Source organism: Megascapheus bottae, chromosome 24 (assembly GCF_031878675.1).
Source record: "Megascapheus bottae isolate mThoBot1 chromosome 24, mThoBot2.hap1, whole genome shotgun sequence".
In the NCBI taxonomy this organism is placed as follows: domain Eukaryota; kingdom Metazoa; phylum Chordata; class Mammalia; order Rodentia; family Geomyidae; genus Megascapheus; species Megascapheus bottae.
The window spans coordinates 12,227,695-12,248,269 of NC_143532.1; the positions used below are offsets into that span (position 1 = coordinate 12,227,695).

The 20,575-nt window shown below is 44.7% G+C and overlaps 1 protein-coding gene across 2 annotated transcripts in view; it reads left to right on the forward strand.

Moving 5' to 3' along the window:
- Positions 1–417: 417 nt before the first annotated feature.
- The window catches only part of Ranbp10 (RAN binding protein 10), a 47,623-nt gene continuing 27,465 nt past the window's right edge, over positions 418–20,575 (forward strand). Inside the window, exons 1-3 of one of the 2 annotated variants that reach the window (XM_090357419.1) lie at positions 418–725; positions 1,476–1,587; positions 20,354–20,406. In XM_090357419.1, the coding sequence (XP_090213545.1) occupies positions 485–725; positions 1,476–1,587; positions 20,354–20,406 (406 nt within the window). In that variant the 5' untranslated portion in view covers positions 418–484. Of the gene's footprint in view, positions 726–749; positions 938–1,475; positions 1,588–20,353; positions 20,407–20,575 lie in introns of those variants that run through there. The other variant, XM_090357418.1, reaches the window with a different exon arrangement.

Sequence of the window (20,575 nt, forward strand, 5' to 3'; positions counted from 1 at the left end):
CCCCTAGCCCCTCGCTTTCTGAGTGGGGGAAAAAGCAAAGGAGCAAAGATGTACTGGAACCCAGTGGCGGGGTGCTCCGAGAGCCATGCACTGCGGCAGATTTGGCATTAGCTTGAGAAATGAAGCAGGGGAATAAACTGAGGCCATGGAGGAGGAAGGAGAGCTGAGAATCCTGGGCCACTTTGTCGGCGGGAGTTGTAGTTTTCCGTGTCTTAGTGTATCGGCTGGCTAGCCTTATAGCTAGGGCCATGAACTACATCTCCCGACGTGCCTTGCCGGTTATCTTCGGGCCGCCTCTGGGGCGCTCTGCATTGTGGGATATGGAGTTTGAAATGTGGCAAGATCAGCAATGTCCAAAGAGAGGCGCTGGACTCGGACTCGGTTTCCCTGCGGCCCCGGGAGGCTCGTGGGCCATTGGCTGTGTGGGGAGGCTCTGGTCACGCTCTTCCCCGCCTCCAGTGACACAATAGCAGCTCCCACCAAGATGGCGGCGGCGGCGGCGGCGGCGGACTCGGGAGCAGGGGGCCCGCAGGCTGGGGACTCCCCCAGTGGGGGGGCCGGAGGTGGGCTGCCGTCGCCCGGGGATCAGGAGCTGAGCCGGCGCCTGCAACGTCTGTACCCCGCAGTCAACCAGCACGAGACTCCATTGCCGCGTTCCTGGAGCCCCAAGGACAAGTACAACTACATCGGCCTCTCTCAGGGCAACCTCCGTGTCCACTACAAAGGTATCGACCCATCTGGCTGCTGGGGGAACCAGCCCAGAACGTCTGCTGTGTTATTTAACACCATTCCATCACGCCCCTTTCCTTGTCTGGGTGTTCCGGGTTAGGCCGGAGCCCCCTGTGAAGTGTTCAGAGTGGTGGGGCAGACCAGGCCGAGGGGTGACTGCCTGCTTTGCCTGCCCTGAGACACCCAATGGTCAAGAGAACTCCAACAGGTGTCCAAACTTCGTGCTGAGCTAGCTCTTGTACTTAGGGCCTCTGTGGGCTGGCTGTTTACCTCTGCTTAGTGTCAAGGGTGTCTACAAAAAGAGGTGATACCGTCCCACCATTAGTAATTGGTGAATGGATTGTCCTGCCTGCTAGTCATCCTCTACGAGGCTGGGGTTCTGTGATAAAGTTGTTGTTGTTGGGAGTATTATCCATGTTTGCCTCCCCCTTCCTCTAGATCTCTCAGGCAGGCTGCCTGGGTTCTGGGTTGTCTACCAGGAAGCTCAATATCTCTTGCAAGCTTCCACCTTGTCTATACCCTGTTTTGTTATTATGGAGGGCAGTGGCTTAGGGCGGGCTGTTAGTATCAAAAGGAGGTGAGCCAGAGGTGGGATTTTTATGTGTTTACTCAGTTGTCCAATTATTCCTTGGACTATAAGTGCTACTTCCAGCCAAGGAGGATGAAGTTGCAGTGGAGCAGGGAAGAATGAGATTTCCACTTGCATTTGTTTCTGCCGAAATTTGTTTCTTGTCCTCTCCCATTAGGTCATGGCAAAAATCACAAAGATGCAGCCTCAGTTCGAGCTACTCACCCCATACCCGCTGCCTGTGGTATTTATTACTTTGAGGTGAAGATCATCAGCAAAGGAAGAGATGGGTAAAGCCCTTTTTATTACCCTTTTCTCCCTCCCTTCCTCCTCACTGAGCTGTTCCTTGTGGTGAGTCTTCTGTGGCTGATACTACTTGCTGAGTTGCTCAGGTTTGAGTTAACTCTCTTCCTTAACTAGGGACATGGTCTGGGCTAAGTACTGGGCCATGATAGAAAGTAGACACATTGTGGGTAAATCAGGGACCTCTTTTTTTTTTTTTTTTTTTAAGCAATGTAATTAGATATTTCATAGATCAGAAACACAAATAACAAGTTTACATTAATAATTCAGCACACAGAATGGGATTTTCCCTACTAGCCTGTGCTGTTCATGACTTCCCTCCTTTTGTACTCAAGGTCTTTTTTATGGCATTTAGTCATATAGAGCCTCTAGTAGACTTCAAAGGAATAGAAAAGTCTTCGCAGCTTTCATCAGAACTCTGGTAGCAACTGTCATCTTGGTAAACAATATACACATGGTCAGAATCAAGTGACCTTATTGTTCATAAATTTGTTTTTCAGTCCAGGGACTTGAACACCAGTCTGACCAGCTTTAGAAGGTCCTCATTAAAGTCAGCATTAGGGCAACACCCTACTTGAGGATTATCTAAACAGACACAAAAACATCAGAGTGAACGTTTTTCACTCTCTTTTCCTTTCTTTTTCCAGTCATCTTTTTTTCCCAGTGATTGCAACAAAACTTGTGTTTACGATATGAAATACCATGACTGTAACTGCTTTGGTAAAAGCTTTCTTAATTATTTCTCAGGCTTGATGTGGGAAGTTTGCCACACTTTTTCTTTGATTTGAGTGTGTGTTTCTAAGAGTTTTGAGTAGTTTTTCTTTCCTGGGGACTGCTCCTCTTACGGTGTGTGCAAAATATCTGATAAAGTGGCTGAAATGGGAGCAGAACTGCTAAAATCAGAATCTTGCCTGTTTTCTCTGTGTTGTTTTAACTCCCTTTCCTGGGAGGGCTCTGTGGGCTTGAGTACATCTTGTACTTCAGTTTCTTCTGTACTGACAGCTGCTAGGGCCAACATCTAAGCTGCCTTTAACTCTAGAATGTGATGTGTCTGTCTCTGAGGTTTTTTTGTTTTTGTTTTTGTTTTTTTTTTGTCGGTCATGGGTCTTGAACTTTTTCTGGGCACTACCCCTGAGCTTTTTTTGGGGGGGGGGGTGGTCAATCATGGGCTTGGGAGCTCTTCTAGGGCTCTTAGAGCCACAGTACCACTTCCAGCTTCGTGTGTGTGTGTGTGTGTGTGTGTGTGTGTGTGTGTGTGTGTGCGTGTGTGTGTGTGTAATTGGAGATAACAATCTCAGGGCCTTTCCTGCATGGGCTGGCTTTGAACCTGATTCTCACATCTCAGTCTACTCAGGTGTGAGCCACCAAGCCACTTCCTGTTTTCTGGAGGTTAATTGGAGATAAGAGTCTCAGGAGTTGCCCAGGCTGGCTTTGAACTGTGATCCTCAGATCTTCACCTCTTCAGTAGCTAGAATTACAGGTGTGAGCCATTGGTGCCTGGCTTATGACTCTAAAATTCTAATTGGAAAGATGTTACATCTTTCACTTTCATCCCTATCTAGTTCCTTTATAGATAAGACACTTACATTTAAGTTTCAGATAGGGGGCTTTAAAGTCTCTTCCTGTGATCTGATAAAAGAATATGTAGTTTGGTTGAGCTAGTGTAAATGAAAATGACTTCTTAAACACCTCTAAAATAGTTATGAAGTTGACCCAGATGTTGGTGCTTGAGTCTTATATTGCTAAGGAAGCCGAGGGGCATTTCTTAATGTGTAGGGAAGAAAATGGAGCTTTTCTTCTCTTTTTTTTTTTTTAAGTGGGTCATGGGGCTTGAACCCTGGGCCTGAATGCTGTCCCTGAGCTCTTCAGCTCAAGGCTGCCTCCCTAGCCCTTGAACCACAGACCCACTTCCCATTTTCTTGTAATTAAGTGGAGATAAGAGTGTCACCTTCTTTAGCGCCCAGGCTGGCTTTGTATAGTGATCCTCAGATCTCAGCCTCTTGAGTAACTAGGATTACAGGCAAGAGAGTTTTTCTTTATAGTCTTTTTTATCTATATCAGCTGAGCTACTTAGAGATGAACAACTTCTCTGAAGAGGAGTATTTAAGAAATCTGTATTGGCTTTTAATATTTAAGTGGATCTGTGTCCTTTGGGTTGTCTGTAAGTCTACAATGGCCTGCTTCAGCTAACCATTGATAGAAAAGTGTATGAATGGCTCTTCATATCCATTTTATGGAATCTCTGAAAGCCTTTTCATGGTTAACATGTAGCCAGATATTGATGTGGGTCAGGGTTTTGGTTTTTTTTGTTGTTGTTGTTGTTGGTCATGGGACTTGAACTCTGAGCTGGGTATTGTCCTTAACCTCTTCATCTCAAAGCTACCACTCTACCCCTTGAACCATAGCACCACTTCCAGTTTTCTAGTGGTTAATTGGAAATAAGAGTCTCATGGACTTTAGTGCCTGGGTTGGCTTTGAACCTCGATCCTCAGATCTCAGCCTCCTGAGTAGCTAGGATTACAGGCGTGAGCCATGGTACCCAGCTTAGGGAGTATTTTGTTTGTTTGTTTGTTTGTTTTATTTGTGCTGGCCCTGGGACTTGAACTCAGGACCTAAGTGCTGTCCTTGTGCTTTTTTTGCTCAGTGTTAGTGCTCTACCATTTGTATCACAGCTCTACTTCTGGCTTTTTTTTGGTGGTTGATTGGAGATAAGAGTCTCATAGACATTCCTACCTAGACTGGCTTTGAACTGCGCTCCTCAGATCTCAGCCTTCTGAATAGTTAAGATTACAGGCATGAGCCACTGGTACCCAGCTCAGGAGTAGTTTCAAGGCCACAAGCAGTTATAGGCATTGACTGACATGTTTCCTCTTTTCTGCCAGTGTTAGAGGTGTGTGTGTGTGTATTTTTTTTTTTTTTGCCAGTCCTGGCCTTGAACTCAGGACCTGAGCACTGTCTTCGGGTTTCTCAAGGGTAGAGCTCTACCACTTGAGCCACAGCACCTCTTCTGGCTTTTTCTATGTATGTGGTACTGAGGAATGGAACCCAGGTCTTCATGCATGTTAGGTAAGCACTCTGCCAATAGGGCAAACTCCTGGCCCTAGAGGTATATTTTTAACCCTAGTTTTGTTCATGGCCCAAGCATTAATTGCTTCTGTAGTTTCTTGTGTTGTCTCATTTAGCTTTACAGCATCTCTAGAAAATGGAACAATTAAGATGTAACTATTTTGTCAGAGTGGCCTGAATCCCTGAGCTATTTGGTGGCTTTCTTTGGCTTATGGGCTTAAAATGTGCAATAGAATAGCTTAACCTGCCATGTGTTCTTGCTTGTTCCCAGATATATGTGTATATGCTGCTATTGTATTCTTTCTCTGGGTTAGAGAAGGAACATCTTAGGTTCTTATAGGATCATAGTGTTAGGGGACCGAGCAGAAAGGAGGGAAGGGGCTCAGTGCTGAGTGGGACTAGAAAAGTATGACAGCTATGTGCTAGGTTCATCAGTGTACTTATTCATTGACTATGTGGCTTTTCTGTAGATTGGCATATATCACCTTTGTAGAAGGTATTCATGAATCCATTTTTAGTGTTGTAGTTTTCCCGAAATGCCCTTGTTCTCACAACATTTTTTTTTCCCCACTCTTGGGGACTGCACTCAGGGCCTGAGCACTGTCGTTTGGCTTTCCTCAAGGCTAGTGTTTTACCACTTGAGCCACAGCACCACTTCTGGCTTTTCTATGTATGTGGTACCGAGGAATGGAACCCAGATCTTCATGGATGCTAGACAAGCACTCTACCACTAGGTCAGACCCCCCAGCCCTCACATCTTTTGTGGAAGAACCCACTAAACTACTTTGATCCGAAAGGTTTTATTTGAAGGGTTTATAGAGTATTCAGTTGTCCTTCTTTGTTCCAGACCCTGTGCCAGGTGCATGAAAACAGAAGTCAAGCCAGCATAGGCCAGCCTTGTCCTCAGGGAGCCTGTGGCCTGCTAGTAACTGAGAATGTACCAAAAGGTTCTTTTCAAGAGGAGGCAAAGCTTGAGCTTGGTTATGAGGCATGAATAGGAGTTTCTTAGCAGATAGAACCTGTGGACTTATCAGTCTGAAGGGTAATTAGCTCCATGTCAGGGTGTTGGGCTTTGGGGCTCTGCCCACATTTTTGGGAGTACTCTGAGGGAGGGGCCGTGTTTGAGCTAAGAGCTTGGCACAGACTTATTGCCTTCAGCTGTATTTTGCCAAGTCACCAGAGCTGTGAACCTTGGGAACAGGTCTGATGGGGTGAGAAGATGTCTGAACACTGTCACTGGTACCAGAAGATAAGGGTTGATCTTTCCAAGAAACCAAGCAGACTCTGAAGCTGATGGTCTTTGGAGTAAGAACAGCTTCCTTGGGCAGAATTTATAGACCTGTGAGTGTCCCGGCTCTTAGTGATGACACATGGAGGGTGTGGTTGGCCCAGCTGACAAATGCTCCAGTGTGACCCTCAAAATAGACTGTAATATCATCCCAGTGGCAGAGGCCTCCTGACATGTGATGAGTGGCTCTACCCAAGAACAGCAAGCCTAGACTAGAGCATTGGATGGTGTGGGGAGGGGTGGAGATTATTCTCTGCAGCTAAGCCTTGAACAGGAATTGCTGGCCACAGCCAACCAGCTTTCTCCTACTGCTGACTTTCTTTGGTCAGGCAGCAGTGCCACTTATCCATTCCTGCTACATTATTTTATCCTAGGTTGGGCTCCAAGAGCACAGACTTACTTGATGCTTGTCTAGAGAGAAGAGAGATAAGTTTCTACACATAGCCTCACATTGCATATAGCAAGGGTCAGCCTCTGGTTCCTATCCAGGGTAGTTCACAGCATAGACTTCCTTCTCTACCTCCAAGTTTGGGAAAAGCATCTAGAAGAGTTAGTGATGCTGAACAGAAAGAGAGTGTTTGAGGTGACAGATATTTTCAGGCAGAAGACGGTGCTAAAATAATGTGAAGGCACAGCTGATCCTGGTGGCACACCTGTGGTCCTAGCTGCTCTATACAAGAGGATCAGTTAAGTTCAGGAGTTTTGGGCTAGCCTAGGGAACCATGAGACCCTGTCTCAAAAATACGATAATAGCACAAGACCCTGAATGGAATCCCCAGTTTCCCCCTTCCCCCTCTCCCCACTCTCCCCTTTCTCTCTATCACCTCCCCCCAACAAAAACAAAAACAAACCAACAAAAAAACCCGATGTGAGACCAGGGCATGAGGTAGGCAGCAGCCAAACTGAAAACCTCTTGTGTACTGTGGCCAAAGTGTGGACTTTGTCCTGAGCGCAGTTGCCATGAACGGATTCTGCCTGGGGAAGAAGAGACTCTGCTGGTCTGGTTTATCATTCCAGTGGGGGCCAGGAGCTTTAGGTCCTCTACTCAGGGCATAGTTCTCACAGTTGTTGTCTTTTCCCCTTTTGCCTATATGGGAGATGCAGGGGAGGGGTATTGAAGACAATAACCAGGGAGGCTTCTCAAGTAAAGTGACTGCTTGTGTTAGAGTTTTGTACGGTTTGCCTTTGCCACCTTTAATCTGAAAGTTAACACTGTCCCATGTCATGTTCAAGAGTTTCCTTCTTGTGAGTCAGGATCACCCAACGTGATTTTCCATAGAGTTTTAAAGAACCACTGAGTCCAGTTGCCAGGGCATTGGTGGCTCAAGCCTATAATCCAAACTACTCAGGAAGCTGAGATCTGAGAATCATGATTCAGAGCTAGTCTGGGTAGGCAAATCCAGGAGACTCTTATCTGTTGTCCATTAGCAGAGAGAGAGAGAGAGAGAGAGAGAGAGAGAGAATGTTAGAGTTAGAGTTGGAAGTGGTGCTGTGGCTCAAAGATACAGAGCACTAGCCTTGAGCAAAAAAGCTCAGGGACAATGCCTAGGCTTTGAGTTCAAGCCCCACACCTGACCAAAAAAAAAAAAAAAAAAAAAGACTTCCCCTGCCATCATCCTGGTCTGGTCTAGAGAGCTCCGGAATCCAGGCCCTTACCCTATAGAAACATGTCAGACAATTGCTGGGAAGAAGTTCATTGCTTATCTGTGGATTGTGGAAGGCTTTGTCCTGCCTGCCTGTCCTGAAAAGTAGGTGCTGTCCTTGCCCAAGGCAGGTACAGGGGTGGTTGAGCCCTGTTCTCCCTGACTGCCCCCCCCTCCTCCCCAGAGCTGATGCCCTCACAGGTGGCTGCTGGCATTTGGGCTACGTCTCTCCCCAGGTGACATATTCATTGTGCTACTTCTGGAAACATGCTATTTGGACTCTAGAGCCTCTTGAGTTGTCATGTGCCTTACCTGTGTTGAAGATGAAAGCTCTAGTCTAGGGTTGGTACCCTGGAGTATGGTATAGGCTGAGAGAACTAGAGCCTGCCTGCTGTCCACTGCCCTGGTGAGGTCTCCCCACTCACTTCCAACTGTGAGTTGAGAGTGAGAAGTATGGCTGATTCTTTATATCTGAAACCTTCCTTGGTCAAAGAACAGCCTCTAGAGAAATTTCTACAAATTTTCTAAGAAATTTCTAGATGCTGTCTCCCCTTAGATTAGTATGTAGGGAAGATTGCCTATTTGAAAGGAAGACAGGGCTCATCAGGTTGGAGCCCTGAACTTAGTAGGTACCATCTACCTTTTCTTTTTTATCTCGCCTTCCCTCCCCTTTGTCTCTTCCTTTTCCCCTCCCTTCCCTCTCCCTCCTCCCCTCAAATATTGGGACTTAAAATCAGGATCTTCATCTTGCTAGGCAAGTGCTGTAACACTTGAGCCACATCTCTAGCTCATCACATGCCATTTTTATTTGGGGGGCACTGGAAAAGAATAAAGGGTCCTGGAGTAAGTTTATGTGGTGAGGGATCAAGTTGGAAAAAAAGGTAACCATCACTAAGAGATGGATGGATGGTTGTATCTAAAAGATATATGTCTGAAATTTTCTTCAAAATACAAATGGAGGGGCCTGGAGTTTAGCCTAGTGGTAGAGTGCTTGCCTAGCATGCACGAGGATCCAGGTTCAATTCCTTGGTACCACATACATAGAAAAAAGCCAGAAGTGGTGCTGAGGCTCAAGTGGTAGAGCTCTAGCCTTGAGAAAGTCCAAGGACAGTGCTTAGGCCCTGAGTTCATGGCCCAGGACTGGCAAAAAAAGAAAAAAAGAAAAAAAAAAAAAAGAAAATACAAATGGAAGGGGTTGGGGGGAGGGAAATGGGGACCAAGACATGAGAAAGGGTATCAGTGTTTGTGAAGTAATGTACCTTCTATCTGGTGAATATAATGTAACCCTTCTATTAATTACAATAAAAATATATGAATAAAATACAAATGGAAGCCAGGTATAGTGGCTTACGCCTGTAATCCTAGCTACTCAGGAGGCTGAGATTTGAGGATCAAGGTTCAAAGCCAGCCCAGGAACAAAAGAACTCTTATCTCTAATTAACCTCTAGAAAATGGGAAGTAGGGCTTGGCTCCAGGGTAGGGCGATAGCCTTAGCTTAAGAACTCAGGCACAGTGCACAGGCCCAGGGGTAGGGCCTTATCCTTGAGCTGTAGAGTAGTTCAGGGACAGCACCCAGACCCAAAGTTCAAGCCCCATGACCCCCCCCCCCAAAAAAAAAAGTACAAATGGAACATTTTTGTAATTCTGGGATTGTTGGGGTTTTGTTATTAATGAAATATGAAGTGGATATGTTGCAAGCCGTGAGGCTGGAGGACTTGGCCATGGAGTAGAGCTCAGCCCCTCTGTCACCAAGGACCAAAATAAGATGCCCTGGACTAGGTAGGGATGCGGGAAAAGACTGAGGTCATCTTTTTCCTGAGTGTGCACATGCATGCGCACACACACACGTGCACACACCCATACACATTCCCAGTGTCAAATTCTAGCCCTCATTTCAGACCTAAATGTCAGTTGGTGTTTTTCCTGAATGGTCCCCTTGGACCATTTTGTAGCCACAGTTCCAGAGTCCTCTCTGTTTTAGAGGCTGTTGATTTCTTTTTTTCTGGGGCAAGTCTTGATAGGAATAAGATTGCCTACTAAGCCATGGCTGAGGTGTTAGGTGTCAAGATGAAGCTGTCAGATTTGATTCCAAGAGCTCCTTGAGGTCTAGAGTAGGGGACAGTGTTGACAGACTCTCATCTGAGAGGCTACACTTTCCCCATAGACCCTTAAGAACTAAGAACCATCTTCACTCTATAGCTGAGGACCTTGTCTGTCTCTTCTCTTCTTCATCACTTCCTATTAGAGCCCTGTTGGTCTGGAGACATCCCATTGATGGAGGTTAAATAAAAATATTCAAGTCTCTTAGCCATTGATTCATGTGTCTCATGCAATCATTATTAAAAGTGCCTATGGGTTTGCCAGCCCATAAAATCTTTCTCTCCAAGAAGAAATCGATAGAAAGTAAAAAGAGCTGGGTTTGTGTTCTTCACTCTTCTCATTTGCTCTGTGCTGGCGGAGAGGGCCTTCTTATTTCTGGCCCTGACAGGAGGCCAGAATACAAAATACTCTGATGCTTTCCATTGAGCTCTGTGCCAAGGGCCTACTTGTGTTATCAGGAAAGCCAGATGAGGCTCATACTGTCATGCATACCCATAGGGGTGTGACTCTGCATATGTACTAATTATCTATGACATAAAATATGCAATTAACACATTTTAAATGTGCAGTTTAGTGATATACATTTGTGATGTTATAAAACTATCACCCTACTTCTACAGTCTTTCCATCACTCAAAACAGAAACTACTCATTAAGCAGTACTTTGTTTCCTCTTCCTCTTCCTCTTAGCCTTTTATTTCTTCCCATTCTGTCTCTATGTATTTGCTTATTCTAGTTAGCCTTTGCAAATGGACACCTATAGTGTGTCCTTTTTGTCTGATTTGTTTCATGTAGCAACATTTTCAAGGATTTATGTGTGTGTCTCTGTGTCCATGTCCAAGTGTGTGCCCTGTCAATATTGTGGCTTGAACTCAGGGCCTGAGCACTCTCCCTTAACTTTTTTTTTATTAAATAATTTATTAACATTGATTTTTACATCATATTTCATATGACATATTTAACAAACAAGTGTTCAAGAAGGGAATCTATACAATCACTGGCACTTAGTTTTTAGAACATAATCAAAATTAGGCTAAGGGTTTGTATATCATAGATACATATTAATTTATGAAATAAAACATTATATCTCTAGAGTCATAAGTTTTTATGTCTATGTAGTTGTGTTTATATTTCTAATACCATGTCCATAGCATTGGGTCCCTTAGCTTTTTTTGGCTCAAGTCTGATATCCCACCACTTGAGCTAAAGTTTTGCTTCTGGCTTTTTGGTGACTAATTAGAGATAAGAGTATTATAGACATTTCTGCCTGAACTGATTTCCAATCAAAATCCTCAGATCAGGTGGCTCACACCTATAATCCTAGCTACTCAGGAGGCTGAGATCTGAGGATCATGGTTTAAAGCCAGCCCAGGTACAAAAGGACCTCAGACTCTTATCTCCAATTAACTCCTAAAAAATGGGAAGTGGGGCTTGGCTCAAGGGTAGGGTAGCCTTGAGCTGAAGAGCTCAGGGACATCGCCCAGGCTAAGTTCAAGCCCCATGACCTACCCCCCCCCCCCCAAAAAAAAATCCTCAGATCTCTGCCTTTTGAGTAGCTAGGATTACTCTGATGGCTTTTGATATACAACATTTTATTTTTTTATTTTTTGCTAGTCCTGGGCTTAGACTCAAGGCCTAAGCACTGTCCTTGGGTTTTTTCTCAAGGCTAGAGTACTACCACTTGAACCACAGCACCACTTCTGGCTTTTTTCCCCTATGTATGTGGTACTGAGGACTAGAACCCGGGTTTTCATGCATGCTAGGCAAGTCTTCTACCACTAGGCCAAACTCCCGGCCCCTGATGTACAACACTTTTAATTTGGATAAAGTATAATTTATATATATATATTTTTGGGGGGGGCAGTCTTGGGGCTTGAACTTAGGGCCTGAGCAGTGTCCATGGACTGTTCTCAAGGCTAGAGCTCTACCACTTGAGCCACAGCACCACTTCTAGCTTTTTTATTTTTTTGTGGGTCATAGCGCTTGAACTCAGCCTGGATATTGTCCCTGAGCTCTTTAGCTCAAGGCTACCTCCCTACCCTTGAACCAAGCCCCACTTCCCATTTTCCAAAGGTTAATTGGAGATAAGAGTCTCAGGTCCTTTTGTTCCTGGGCTGGCTTTGAACCTTGATCCTCAGATCTCAGCCTCCTGTGCAGCTAGGATTAAAAGTATGAGCTACCGCGCCCTGCCTTCCAGCTTTTTTCTATGTATGTGGTACTAACAATTGAACCTGGGTCTTGGTGTATGCTAGGCAAGCACTCTATACCACTAGGCCAACTCCTGACCCAAAATGAGCACTGTCCTTGGGCTTTCTCAAGGCTGGTGCTCTACCACTTAAGCCACAGTACTACTTCCTGCTTTTTCTATGTATATGGAACTGAGGAATCAAACCTAGCTCTTCATGCATGCTAGGCAAGCAGTCTACCACTAGACCAAACTACCGGCCCTAAAGTATAATTTTTTGATCTTTCGTTTTTTCATGCTTTTGAAATCCACTGAGCTAGGAATGTAGCTCAGCGGTAAAACTGGAAAAAAAAAATAGAAAAAAGAATTTAATGCCTCATCCAAGATCAAGAATCTTCTAATAATTTTATAATTTTAACTATATATTTAGGTCACTAATCCATTTTGTGGATTTTTTTGTTTTGTTTTATTTTGAGGTCCTAGGGCCTTGTTCATACAAATCAAGTGCTGTTAAACTGAGAGATGGCTACAGCTCCTTGACTTAATTTTATATATAATTATGACTTAATTTTATAATGCTGAGGCATCACTTTCACTATTTTGTGTGTAGAAATCCAGTTGCACCATCAGTGTTTGTTGAAGAAATTGCTTTTTTTCTTATATGAATGGTCTTGGCACTCTTCCTTTTTGTGTGTGATGGGAGAGCACTTGGATTTGAACTCAGAACCTTGAGCTTGCAAGGCAGGCACTCTACCTCTGCAGTCACAACTTATGTCTGATCATGACCCAAAGTAATTTGGGTGTATTTCTTGCCTTTACTTTTCATTTCTTTGTTCTATATGTCTGCCTTATGCCATTAACACTGTTTTGATTACTGTAATGTTTTAGTACAGAAATCATGAAGTATGAGTCATCTAACTTTTTTTTTTTTTTTTTTTTTTTGTGGGTCATGGGGCTTGAACTTGATCTGGGTGGCCTGGGTGGCGCTATCCTTGAGCTCTTCAGCTCAACCCTACCACATTACCCTTGAGCCAAGCCCCAGTTCCCATTTTCTATAAATTAATTGGCGATAAGTCTCAGGTCCTTTTGTGCCTACACTGGCTTTGAACCTTGATCCTCAGATCTCCTGAGTAGCTAGGATTATAGGCGTGAGCCACTACACCTGGCTTCCTTGTTTTGCCTCTTCAAAATGTTCCTAGCTCATTGGGGACCCTTGTATGTCCATATAATTTGGTCAATTGACTTTTTCATCCTTTTTGTTGGGGGGAATATTAGAGTTCAAATTCAGGGCCTTCAAATTCAGGCCTTCACTGTATTTCTATGTGGGTTGGGGGCATGGGGCTTGAACTCTGGGCATGGGTGCTATCCCTCAAGCGTACCCCTCAAGGCTACCCTCTACCCCTGGGCTTGGGTGTTATCTCTGAGTTCTTCTAGGCTACTGCCCTACTCCTGAGCCATAGCCCCACTTCTCTTTTTTCTAGGGATTGATGGGAGATAAGAGTCTCACATTTTAGTGTATCTGGGATGGCTTTGAACCTCCATCCTCAGATCACAGCTCCTTAGTAGCTAGGATTATAGGCCCGAGCCACCACACCCAGCTCTCTCACTGTATTTTTGTTTTCATCTAAACTCTAGCACTTGAGCTACGCTTCCACTTCTGGCTTTTTTGGTGGTTGATTGGAGATAAAAGTTGTTGACATTTGTCTGCTCAGCTACACATCCTGAGAAGCTAGGATTATAGGCCTGACCCACTGGTGTCCAGTTGACTTTATACATATATATATATATATATATATATATATATTCTCTTTTTCTTTCTTTTTTTTTTTTTTTTTTTTTGCCAGTCCTGGGCTTGGGCTCAGGGCTTGAGCATTGTCCTTGGGCTTTCTCAAGGCTAGAGCTCTACCACTTGAGCCTCAGCACCACTTCCGGCTTTTTGCTATGTATGTGGGGTACCGAGGAATTGGGTTTTTGTGCATGCTAGGCAAGCACTCTACCACTAGGCCAAACTCTTGGCCCTCTTTTTTTTTTTTTTAATCAGTCTTGGACTTGAACTCGGCCTGGGCTCTGTCCTGAGCCTCTGTGCTCAAGGCCTTAGCTTTACCACTTGAGCTAGTATCACATCTGGCTTTTTTTTTTTTTTTGTCCTTAGTCCTGGGCCTTGAACTCAGGACCTGAGCAGTGTCCTTGGGCTCTCTCAAGGCTAGAGCTCTACCACTTGAGCCACAGCACCATTTCTGGCTTTTTTTCTATGTATATATGGTATTGAAGAATCGAACCCAGGTCTCCGTGCATGCTAGGCAAGCACTCTACCACTAGGCCAAACTTCTGGCCCCACATCTGGCTTTTTATGAATAGTTTATTGGAGATAAGAATCTCACAGAAGCCTCTTGAGTAGCTAGGATTATAGGTGTGAGCTACTGGTGCCCAGCTTTTTGTTTTTTTTAATTGTTGGGGTAATGTATAGAGGGGTTACAGTTACATTTGCCAGGTAGTAGGGGCATTACTTCTCACACATTGATACCCCTTCTCATGTTTTTGTCCCCATTTCCCTCTCCCCACCCCCTCCCAATCATCTTATTTTTCCCCTTCCCTTTCCTATTTCAAATAAATAAATGTATATACAATATACCAGGTAACAAAGTCAGGTACAGTAACAATATGAGATTAACCAATGGTGCCCAGCTTTGGTAATGTTACTTGTTTATTGAAGCAGGGTTTTACTGTGTAGCCCAGGCTGGCCCCAAGCTCAAACTCCTTCTAAGTACTGAGAAGATAGATATGTGCCTTGGTGACTTTGGTCTGCCTCATCTTAGGTTTGCATTTATGTGCAGCACATTTGCAATATATACCATGCACATATTGATGTTACTTTGCTAAGAAATGTGTTGCTAAGAACTGAAGTCTCTAGGTCAGAGCTAGAAAGAAGTTCAGGAGTCCTTTAGTCTTAACATCTTATCTTCTCATAGGGAACCTGAGATGAAGGGTTGAAATCCAAGACCCATGGTTCTGAATTAGATTGGAGTGTACGACACCAACTTTTCAGAGTCAGGGGTATTTAAGTTCTGCTGTGAAGTATTTTCTGTCACCTTAATACTCATCAGGTGCTTTCCTTCCAGAAGTTGGAAGGGAGCACCAGACCTGTTGCTAATGGAGCTTCCCATGCAGGGGACTCCCAGCTCTCTCAGGACTGGTAGGAAGTGGCAAAGAAGTGGACTCCTCCCTCTAGCCTTGTACATGTCTGGAAGGTATGAAAGACAGGTGGCCTCAGTTTCTAAGATCCTGTTCTCTATCCACTACCAGGCCTGCCTGGATCACAGCAGACCTGAACAGTCTGTCACATGGCAGCAGGGTTCCTGAGAGTACGCTGTGGTTGTGGTTGGGAGCAGGAGGTGCCAAGTGAGTCTGGGTCTTACCTGTACTGTTCAGCCTGGGATCATCCAGAGAGTCTGATGGGCACAGTCAGCACTGATTTTTCCCCCTAGAGGCATGGCTTAGCAAGTATGAAGCTGTGAATTCAAATCCCAGTACCACCAAAAAAAGAAGAACAAAACAAAAACCAAAAAGCCATAGCGGTTTTTCTGTGAAAGTTATTCAGGGCTGGGTGTAGTGGCACACATCTGTACTGAAGTCCCTGCACATAGGAAGTTGAGGCACAAGGGTTGTAACTTGGAAGTCACATGGGCTACATAGTAGGGTCCAGTCTCAAAACAAACAACAAGCCAGGCAGTTAGTGTTAATTGTAGAAAACTAGAGAAAAGCTGGACTGATGGTTCACACCTGTAATACTTGCTACTCAGGAGGCTGAGATTTGAGGATCAAGATTCAAAGCCAAGCTGGACAGGAAAGGACCTGAGACTCTTATCTCCAGTTAATCTCTAGAATTCCAGAAAGTGGGGCATGGCTCAAGGGTAGGGACGTGGCCTTGAGCTGAAGAGCTCAGGGACTACACCCAGGTCCAGGGGTAGGGAGGTAGCCTTGAGCTGAAGAGCTTGGGGACAGCGTCCAGGCCAAGTTCAAGCCCTATGACCCACAAAATATCAAATAAAAATAAAATAAACAAACTAGAGGAAAAAAGGATCTAAGCTGACAAGTGAACTTGTGTCTCTCCGTGTGACTTGAGGTTCACCTGCTTATTTGGCAGAAGGGGCAGGCATGTGTTGAGGAGCCTAGGCCTCGGGAGTCACAGCTATTTTTTTTTTTTTTTTCTTTTTGCCAGTCTTGGGCTTGGGCTCAGGGCCTGAGCACTGTGCTTGGATTTTCTCAAGGCTAGAGCTCTACCATTTGAGCCTCAGCACCGCTTCCGCCTTTTTTTTATTATTATTATTATTATGTATGTGGTACCGAGGAATCAAACCCAGGTATTCGTGCATGCTAGGCAAGCACTCTACCACTAGGCCAAACTCCCGACCCACATCTATTCTTTTTTATTTTCTCTTTTGGTCGGTTGTGGTGCTTGAATTCTGGGCATGGGCTATGTCCCTGAGCTCTTCAGCTCAAGACTACCACTTGAGCCACAGCGCCACTTCTGGTTTTCTGGTGATTGATTGAAGATAGAGTCACACAGACTTCAGTGCCCTGGCTGCTCTGAACCTTGATCCTCAAATCTCAGCCTCCTGAATAGCTAGGATTATAGGTCTGAGCTACCATGCCCGGCTAGGCAATCTTTTGTTGTTGTTTTTATTTTTTGTGCTGGTCTTACTGCTTGCACTCAGGGCCTAGGCACTATCTGTGAGCCTTTTTTTTTTTTTTTTTCCTCAAGGCCAGTGCTCTACCACTTGAGCCACAGCCTGACTTTCTGGCATTTTTGGTGCTTAATTGAAAATAAAAGTCATGTGGACTTTCCTGCCAAGTCTGCCTTCAAAAATAGAGATGTGAGCCACCAGCTCCTAGCTCAAGGCAGCCCTCTTTTTAGGGCCCTAATCTGACTTCTTGCTGCTTGATGGTGTATGGTAGGAGCTTCAATGTGGACCTTTTGGGGTTGCCAATCACCTGCTTTAGGTGTTTGGCTGAGACTGTTTGCTGCAACTATTCTTCCAAATCACTGTCTGGTGGATTTCTGCTTACTGTGGCCCACACAGTGCCTGCTTCACTCTGGAGCCACACAGCTGGCTAAGTGACTTTCCTTGTAACTCTAGCTTGCGTTGTGGTTTTGGTCGTAAAGGATAGAAACTGAGACTTTAAAGGGTAACTCATGGCTTTGCTGCCATGAAGAGCTTGTCTGTTCTTCCTTTAGACTTCCTGGCTGTCTCACCTGTCTGTCAAGTGTTATTTCCTCTCCCATGTTGCCCTTATATAGAAGAAGACTTATATAGATTAGAGCACTCCCCTTTAAGGCACCTCAGATAGATTCTGATCTCAGAATGTATCAGCCTAGAAGTGAAGTGTTGGGGAGCCAAGCTGTTCCATCTCTGTCCTGCCACTTGCTTAGGAAATGAGAACCCTTACTTTCTCCATTCTTTCCAGATTGTCCCAAGACAGCCTGTAACCTTTGTGTTGTTAGCATAGCCTGGCTTGTTACCAACCAGGAAGCAAATACTCACCTTCTTTTCCTTAGCAATCCCAGGTAAACAGGCATTTGTTTTTAGATGTACCAGGATTGGTCTTTTGAGAATGGAGTGATTTACCAGATTTTGCTGCTGGAAGAGTCCCCAGTGCATAATACAATGAGCAGTGGGGTTCTTAGCCCTCCCTAAACACCAGTCCATCTACTCCATTGTCTGAGTCTGTAAGTGGCCATACTGAAGTGTCTCTGGGCTCTTGTTAATTGCTGGGCCGCGGGCCCATGGTGAATTTGGGGACAGAAGTGAGATTTGAATCTGAGAACGTTCAGTATATTCTTTGCTAGGATATTTCTCATCCAGACATTTGTGCATGATAACAACACCAGGGTAGGAACAGAACTGTGGAATTGGTACCTCTGGTGCCTGCTGAGTATCTTGGCTCTAAAAAGTCTGAGTAGATCTCAGAGAATTGACCTTGGTTTGATGACTATTTGCTGCCCCTGAGCTTTTTTGTTCAAGGCTAGCACTCTACCACTTGAGCCATTCTTATGGTTCTTTTTGGTAGATAATAGGAGATGAGTCTCATGGTCTTTCTTGCCTAGGCTAGCTTCAAGATCCTCAGATCTCAGCCTCGTGAGTAGCTAGGATTGCAGGTATGAGCCACCAACACCCAGCTTTTCACTGCATTCTAAAGTGAGCTTGACTTTCTCAAGCTCCTGGTCTTTTCTAATAGTTGTCGTTTTCCACAGGGATGTTGGTAACATTCACTTTTGCTTCTTCAATCTATTTCCTGCATATCGTTTGTTCATCTGTGCCCTTGCTACACCTTCGGTGGCTTCCCCTTGACCTTCCATGAAGTTCAAGCTCCTTAAGCTAGCATGTGGACTGTGTTCACAGTCTTCATTTCCTGCCCAGCTTCGGCTCTTTTTAGGTCTTCCCAGCCTGTGTTCCAGTCATACTGATTTCTCAGTTCTTCCACTGTGTGGCAGCTTCCTTGCCTGTATGTCTTGCATCCCTCGGCTGCATCTGCCTGGCACATAACACTTCTTTTTTCCTCTTGCCTATTTCACCAGGTCTTTCACTTCCCTCAGGGAATCCTCAGCTTTGAGTCAGTGAACCCTGGCTCTCTAACTCACCCCTGACTTGACACTTTGAAGGCCTGAATCCAGCACCCCACTCTCCTGTCCTTAGCACTGTTGTAACACAGCCTGTGGAAAGCATGAATGACTTCAAGGGCTTGCTGAAGAAAAATTTACCACACCTATTCTTACGGAATTACTCAACTTTAGCAAGGACCTCTGGAAAGCTCAGTCATTTCTAAGTGCCTCCTGAGCCCACCAGAGGAGTTGTATTTCTGGCTCCTTAGATATGAAGGTCCTGCAGCATGTGTCTAGGAAAATAGGTTTGGCTTTAAATTTTTCATCATGCCCATCATCATATTTTCCTTCCTTCTTTTTTTGGCCAGTCCTGGGGCTTGAACTCAGGGCCTGGGCACTGTCATTGAGCTGCTTTTGTTCAAGGCTAGCTTTCTACCACTTTAGCCACAGTGCCACTCCTGTATTTTTCTGTTTATATGGTACTGAGGAATCAAACCCAGAGCTTCATGCATGCTGGGTAAGCATTCTAACACTAAGCCACATTCCTAGCCCCCATCATATTCTTTTTTTTGGTCAGTCGTGCGGCCTGAACTCTAGGCCTAGGCCTTGTCCCTGAGCTCTTCAGCTCAAGGCTGGTACTCTACCATATTGAACCCACAGCACCACTTCTGGTTTTCTGGTGGTTAATTGGAGCTAAGAGTCTCACAGACTTTAGTGCCCAGGGTGGCTTTGAACTGCGATCCTCCGATTTCAGCCTCCTAAATAGCTAGGATTACAGGTATGAGCCACCAGCTCACAGTCCCATCATATCCTTTTTTTTTTCTTCAGTCAATTGTGGGGTTTGAACTCTGGGCTTGTGCATGAGCTCTTCAGCTTAAGGTTACTGCCCTACCCCTTGAGCCACAGTGCCACTTCTGGTTTTCTAGTGGTTAATTGGAGATAAGAGTCTCTGAGACTTTAGCACCCAGGCTAGCTTTTAACTATGATCCTCAGATCTCAGCCTCCTGAGAAGCTAGGACTACAGGCATGAGTTACCACACCTTGCATCTGTTCTCATCATATTCTTGAGTATGATTCTGCTTTGCATATCCTTTACGATTAGTTTGACGTCTTTTATATGCTTCTTGACCATTTGTATACCTTCTTTTGAGAAAAATCTGTCAAATCTTTTGCTCTTGTTTTGTTTTGGTGATATTGGAGATGTGCAGGGCTTTGCACATGCTGGGCAAGTGCTCTACTACTTGAGTCATACCTCCAGACTTCTGTGTGTGTGTGTGTGTGTGCATGTGTGTTGTAGTACTGGGGCTTGAATTCAGTGCTTGAGCTTTTATTTATTTATTTTCCTCAAGGCTGGCACTCTTCCACATGAGCCACAGCTCTCCTTCTGGCTTTTTGGTAATTAACTGGGGAGATAAGACTCTCACTAATGTTTCTGCCCAGTCTGGCTTTGAACCCTGATCCTCAGATCTTTGCTTCCTAGGATTATAAATGCATACCACCAGCATCTGGCTGAAGAGTGGGTTTGAGTTTGCATTTCTCTTGTCAATTACTACCTAGGATAGATTTTACTTTTTTAGCTGAAGCAAGAAAGGCAGGAAGCTGGAAGCTGTGGTACTTTGTGGTACTCTGGCTAAAGCCAGAGGGGTCATGGTTATAGACAACTTTGTGTTTCTTTAGGTACAGAGGGAGTAAGATTCTTTTCATTAGAAATCAAAAATGTAAAAGCTTTCCAAGTGCAGCTAGTGTGTCAGAAGATGCTACATTTATTACTTTTTACCATTTTCCTTGTCTTTTACCAAGAAATATTTAAAAAGGGAGAAGGAATACTCAGTTGATAACCAAAAATTTTGTGTGTGTGCTTTTTTTTGAAGGTACATGGGAATAGGACTCTCAGCTCAAGGAGTCAACATGAACAGACTTCCTGGTGAGTTACTGTTTAAAAGAACATTTGCTCTGTTCTCCTAGCCTCTCCTGATTCATGAAGAATCATGAGAGCAGCTCAGAGACTGAGGAAAATTTTATTTTCAGGGTGCTTATCTTAAGCCAAGCGATTGAGGCAAAGGATAGCATTACAAGCCATTCTGCAACTGCTG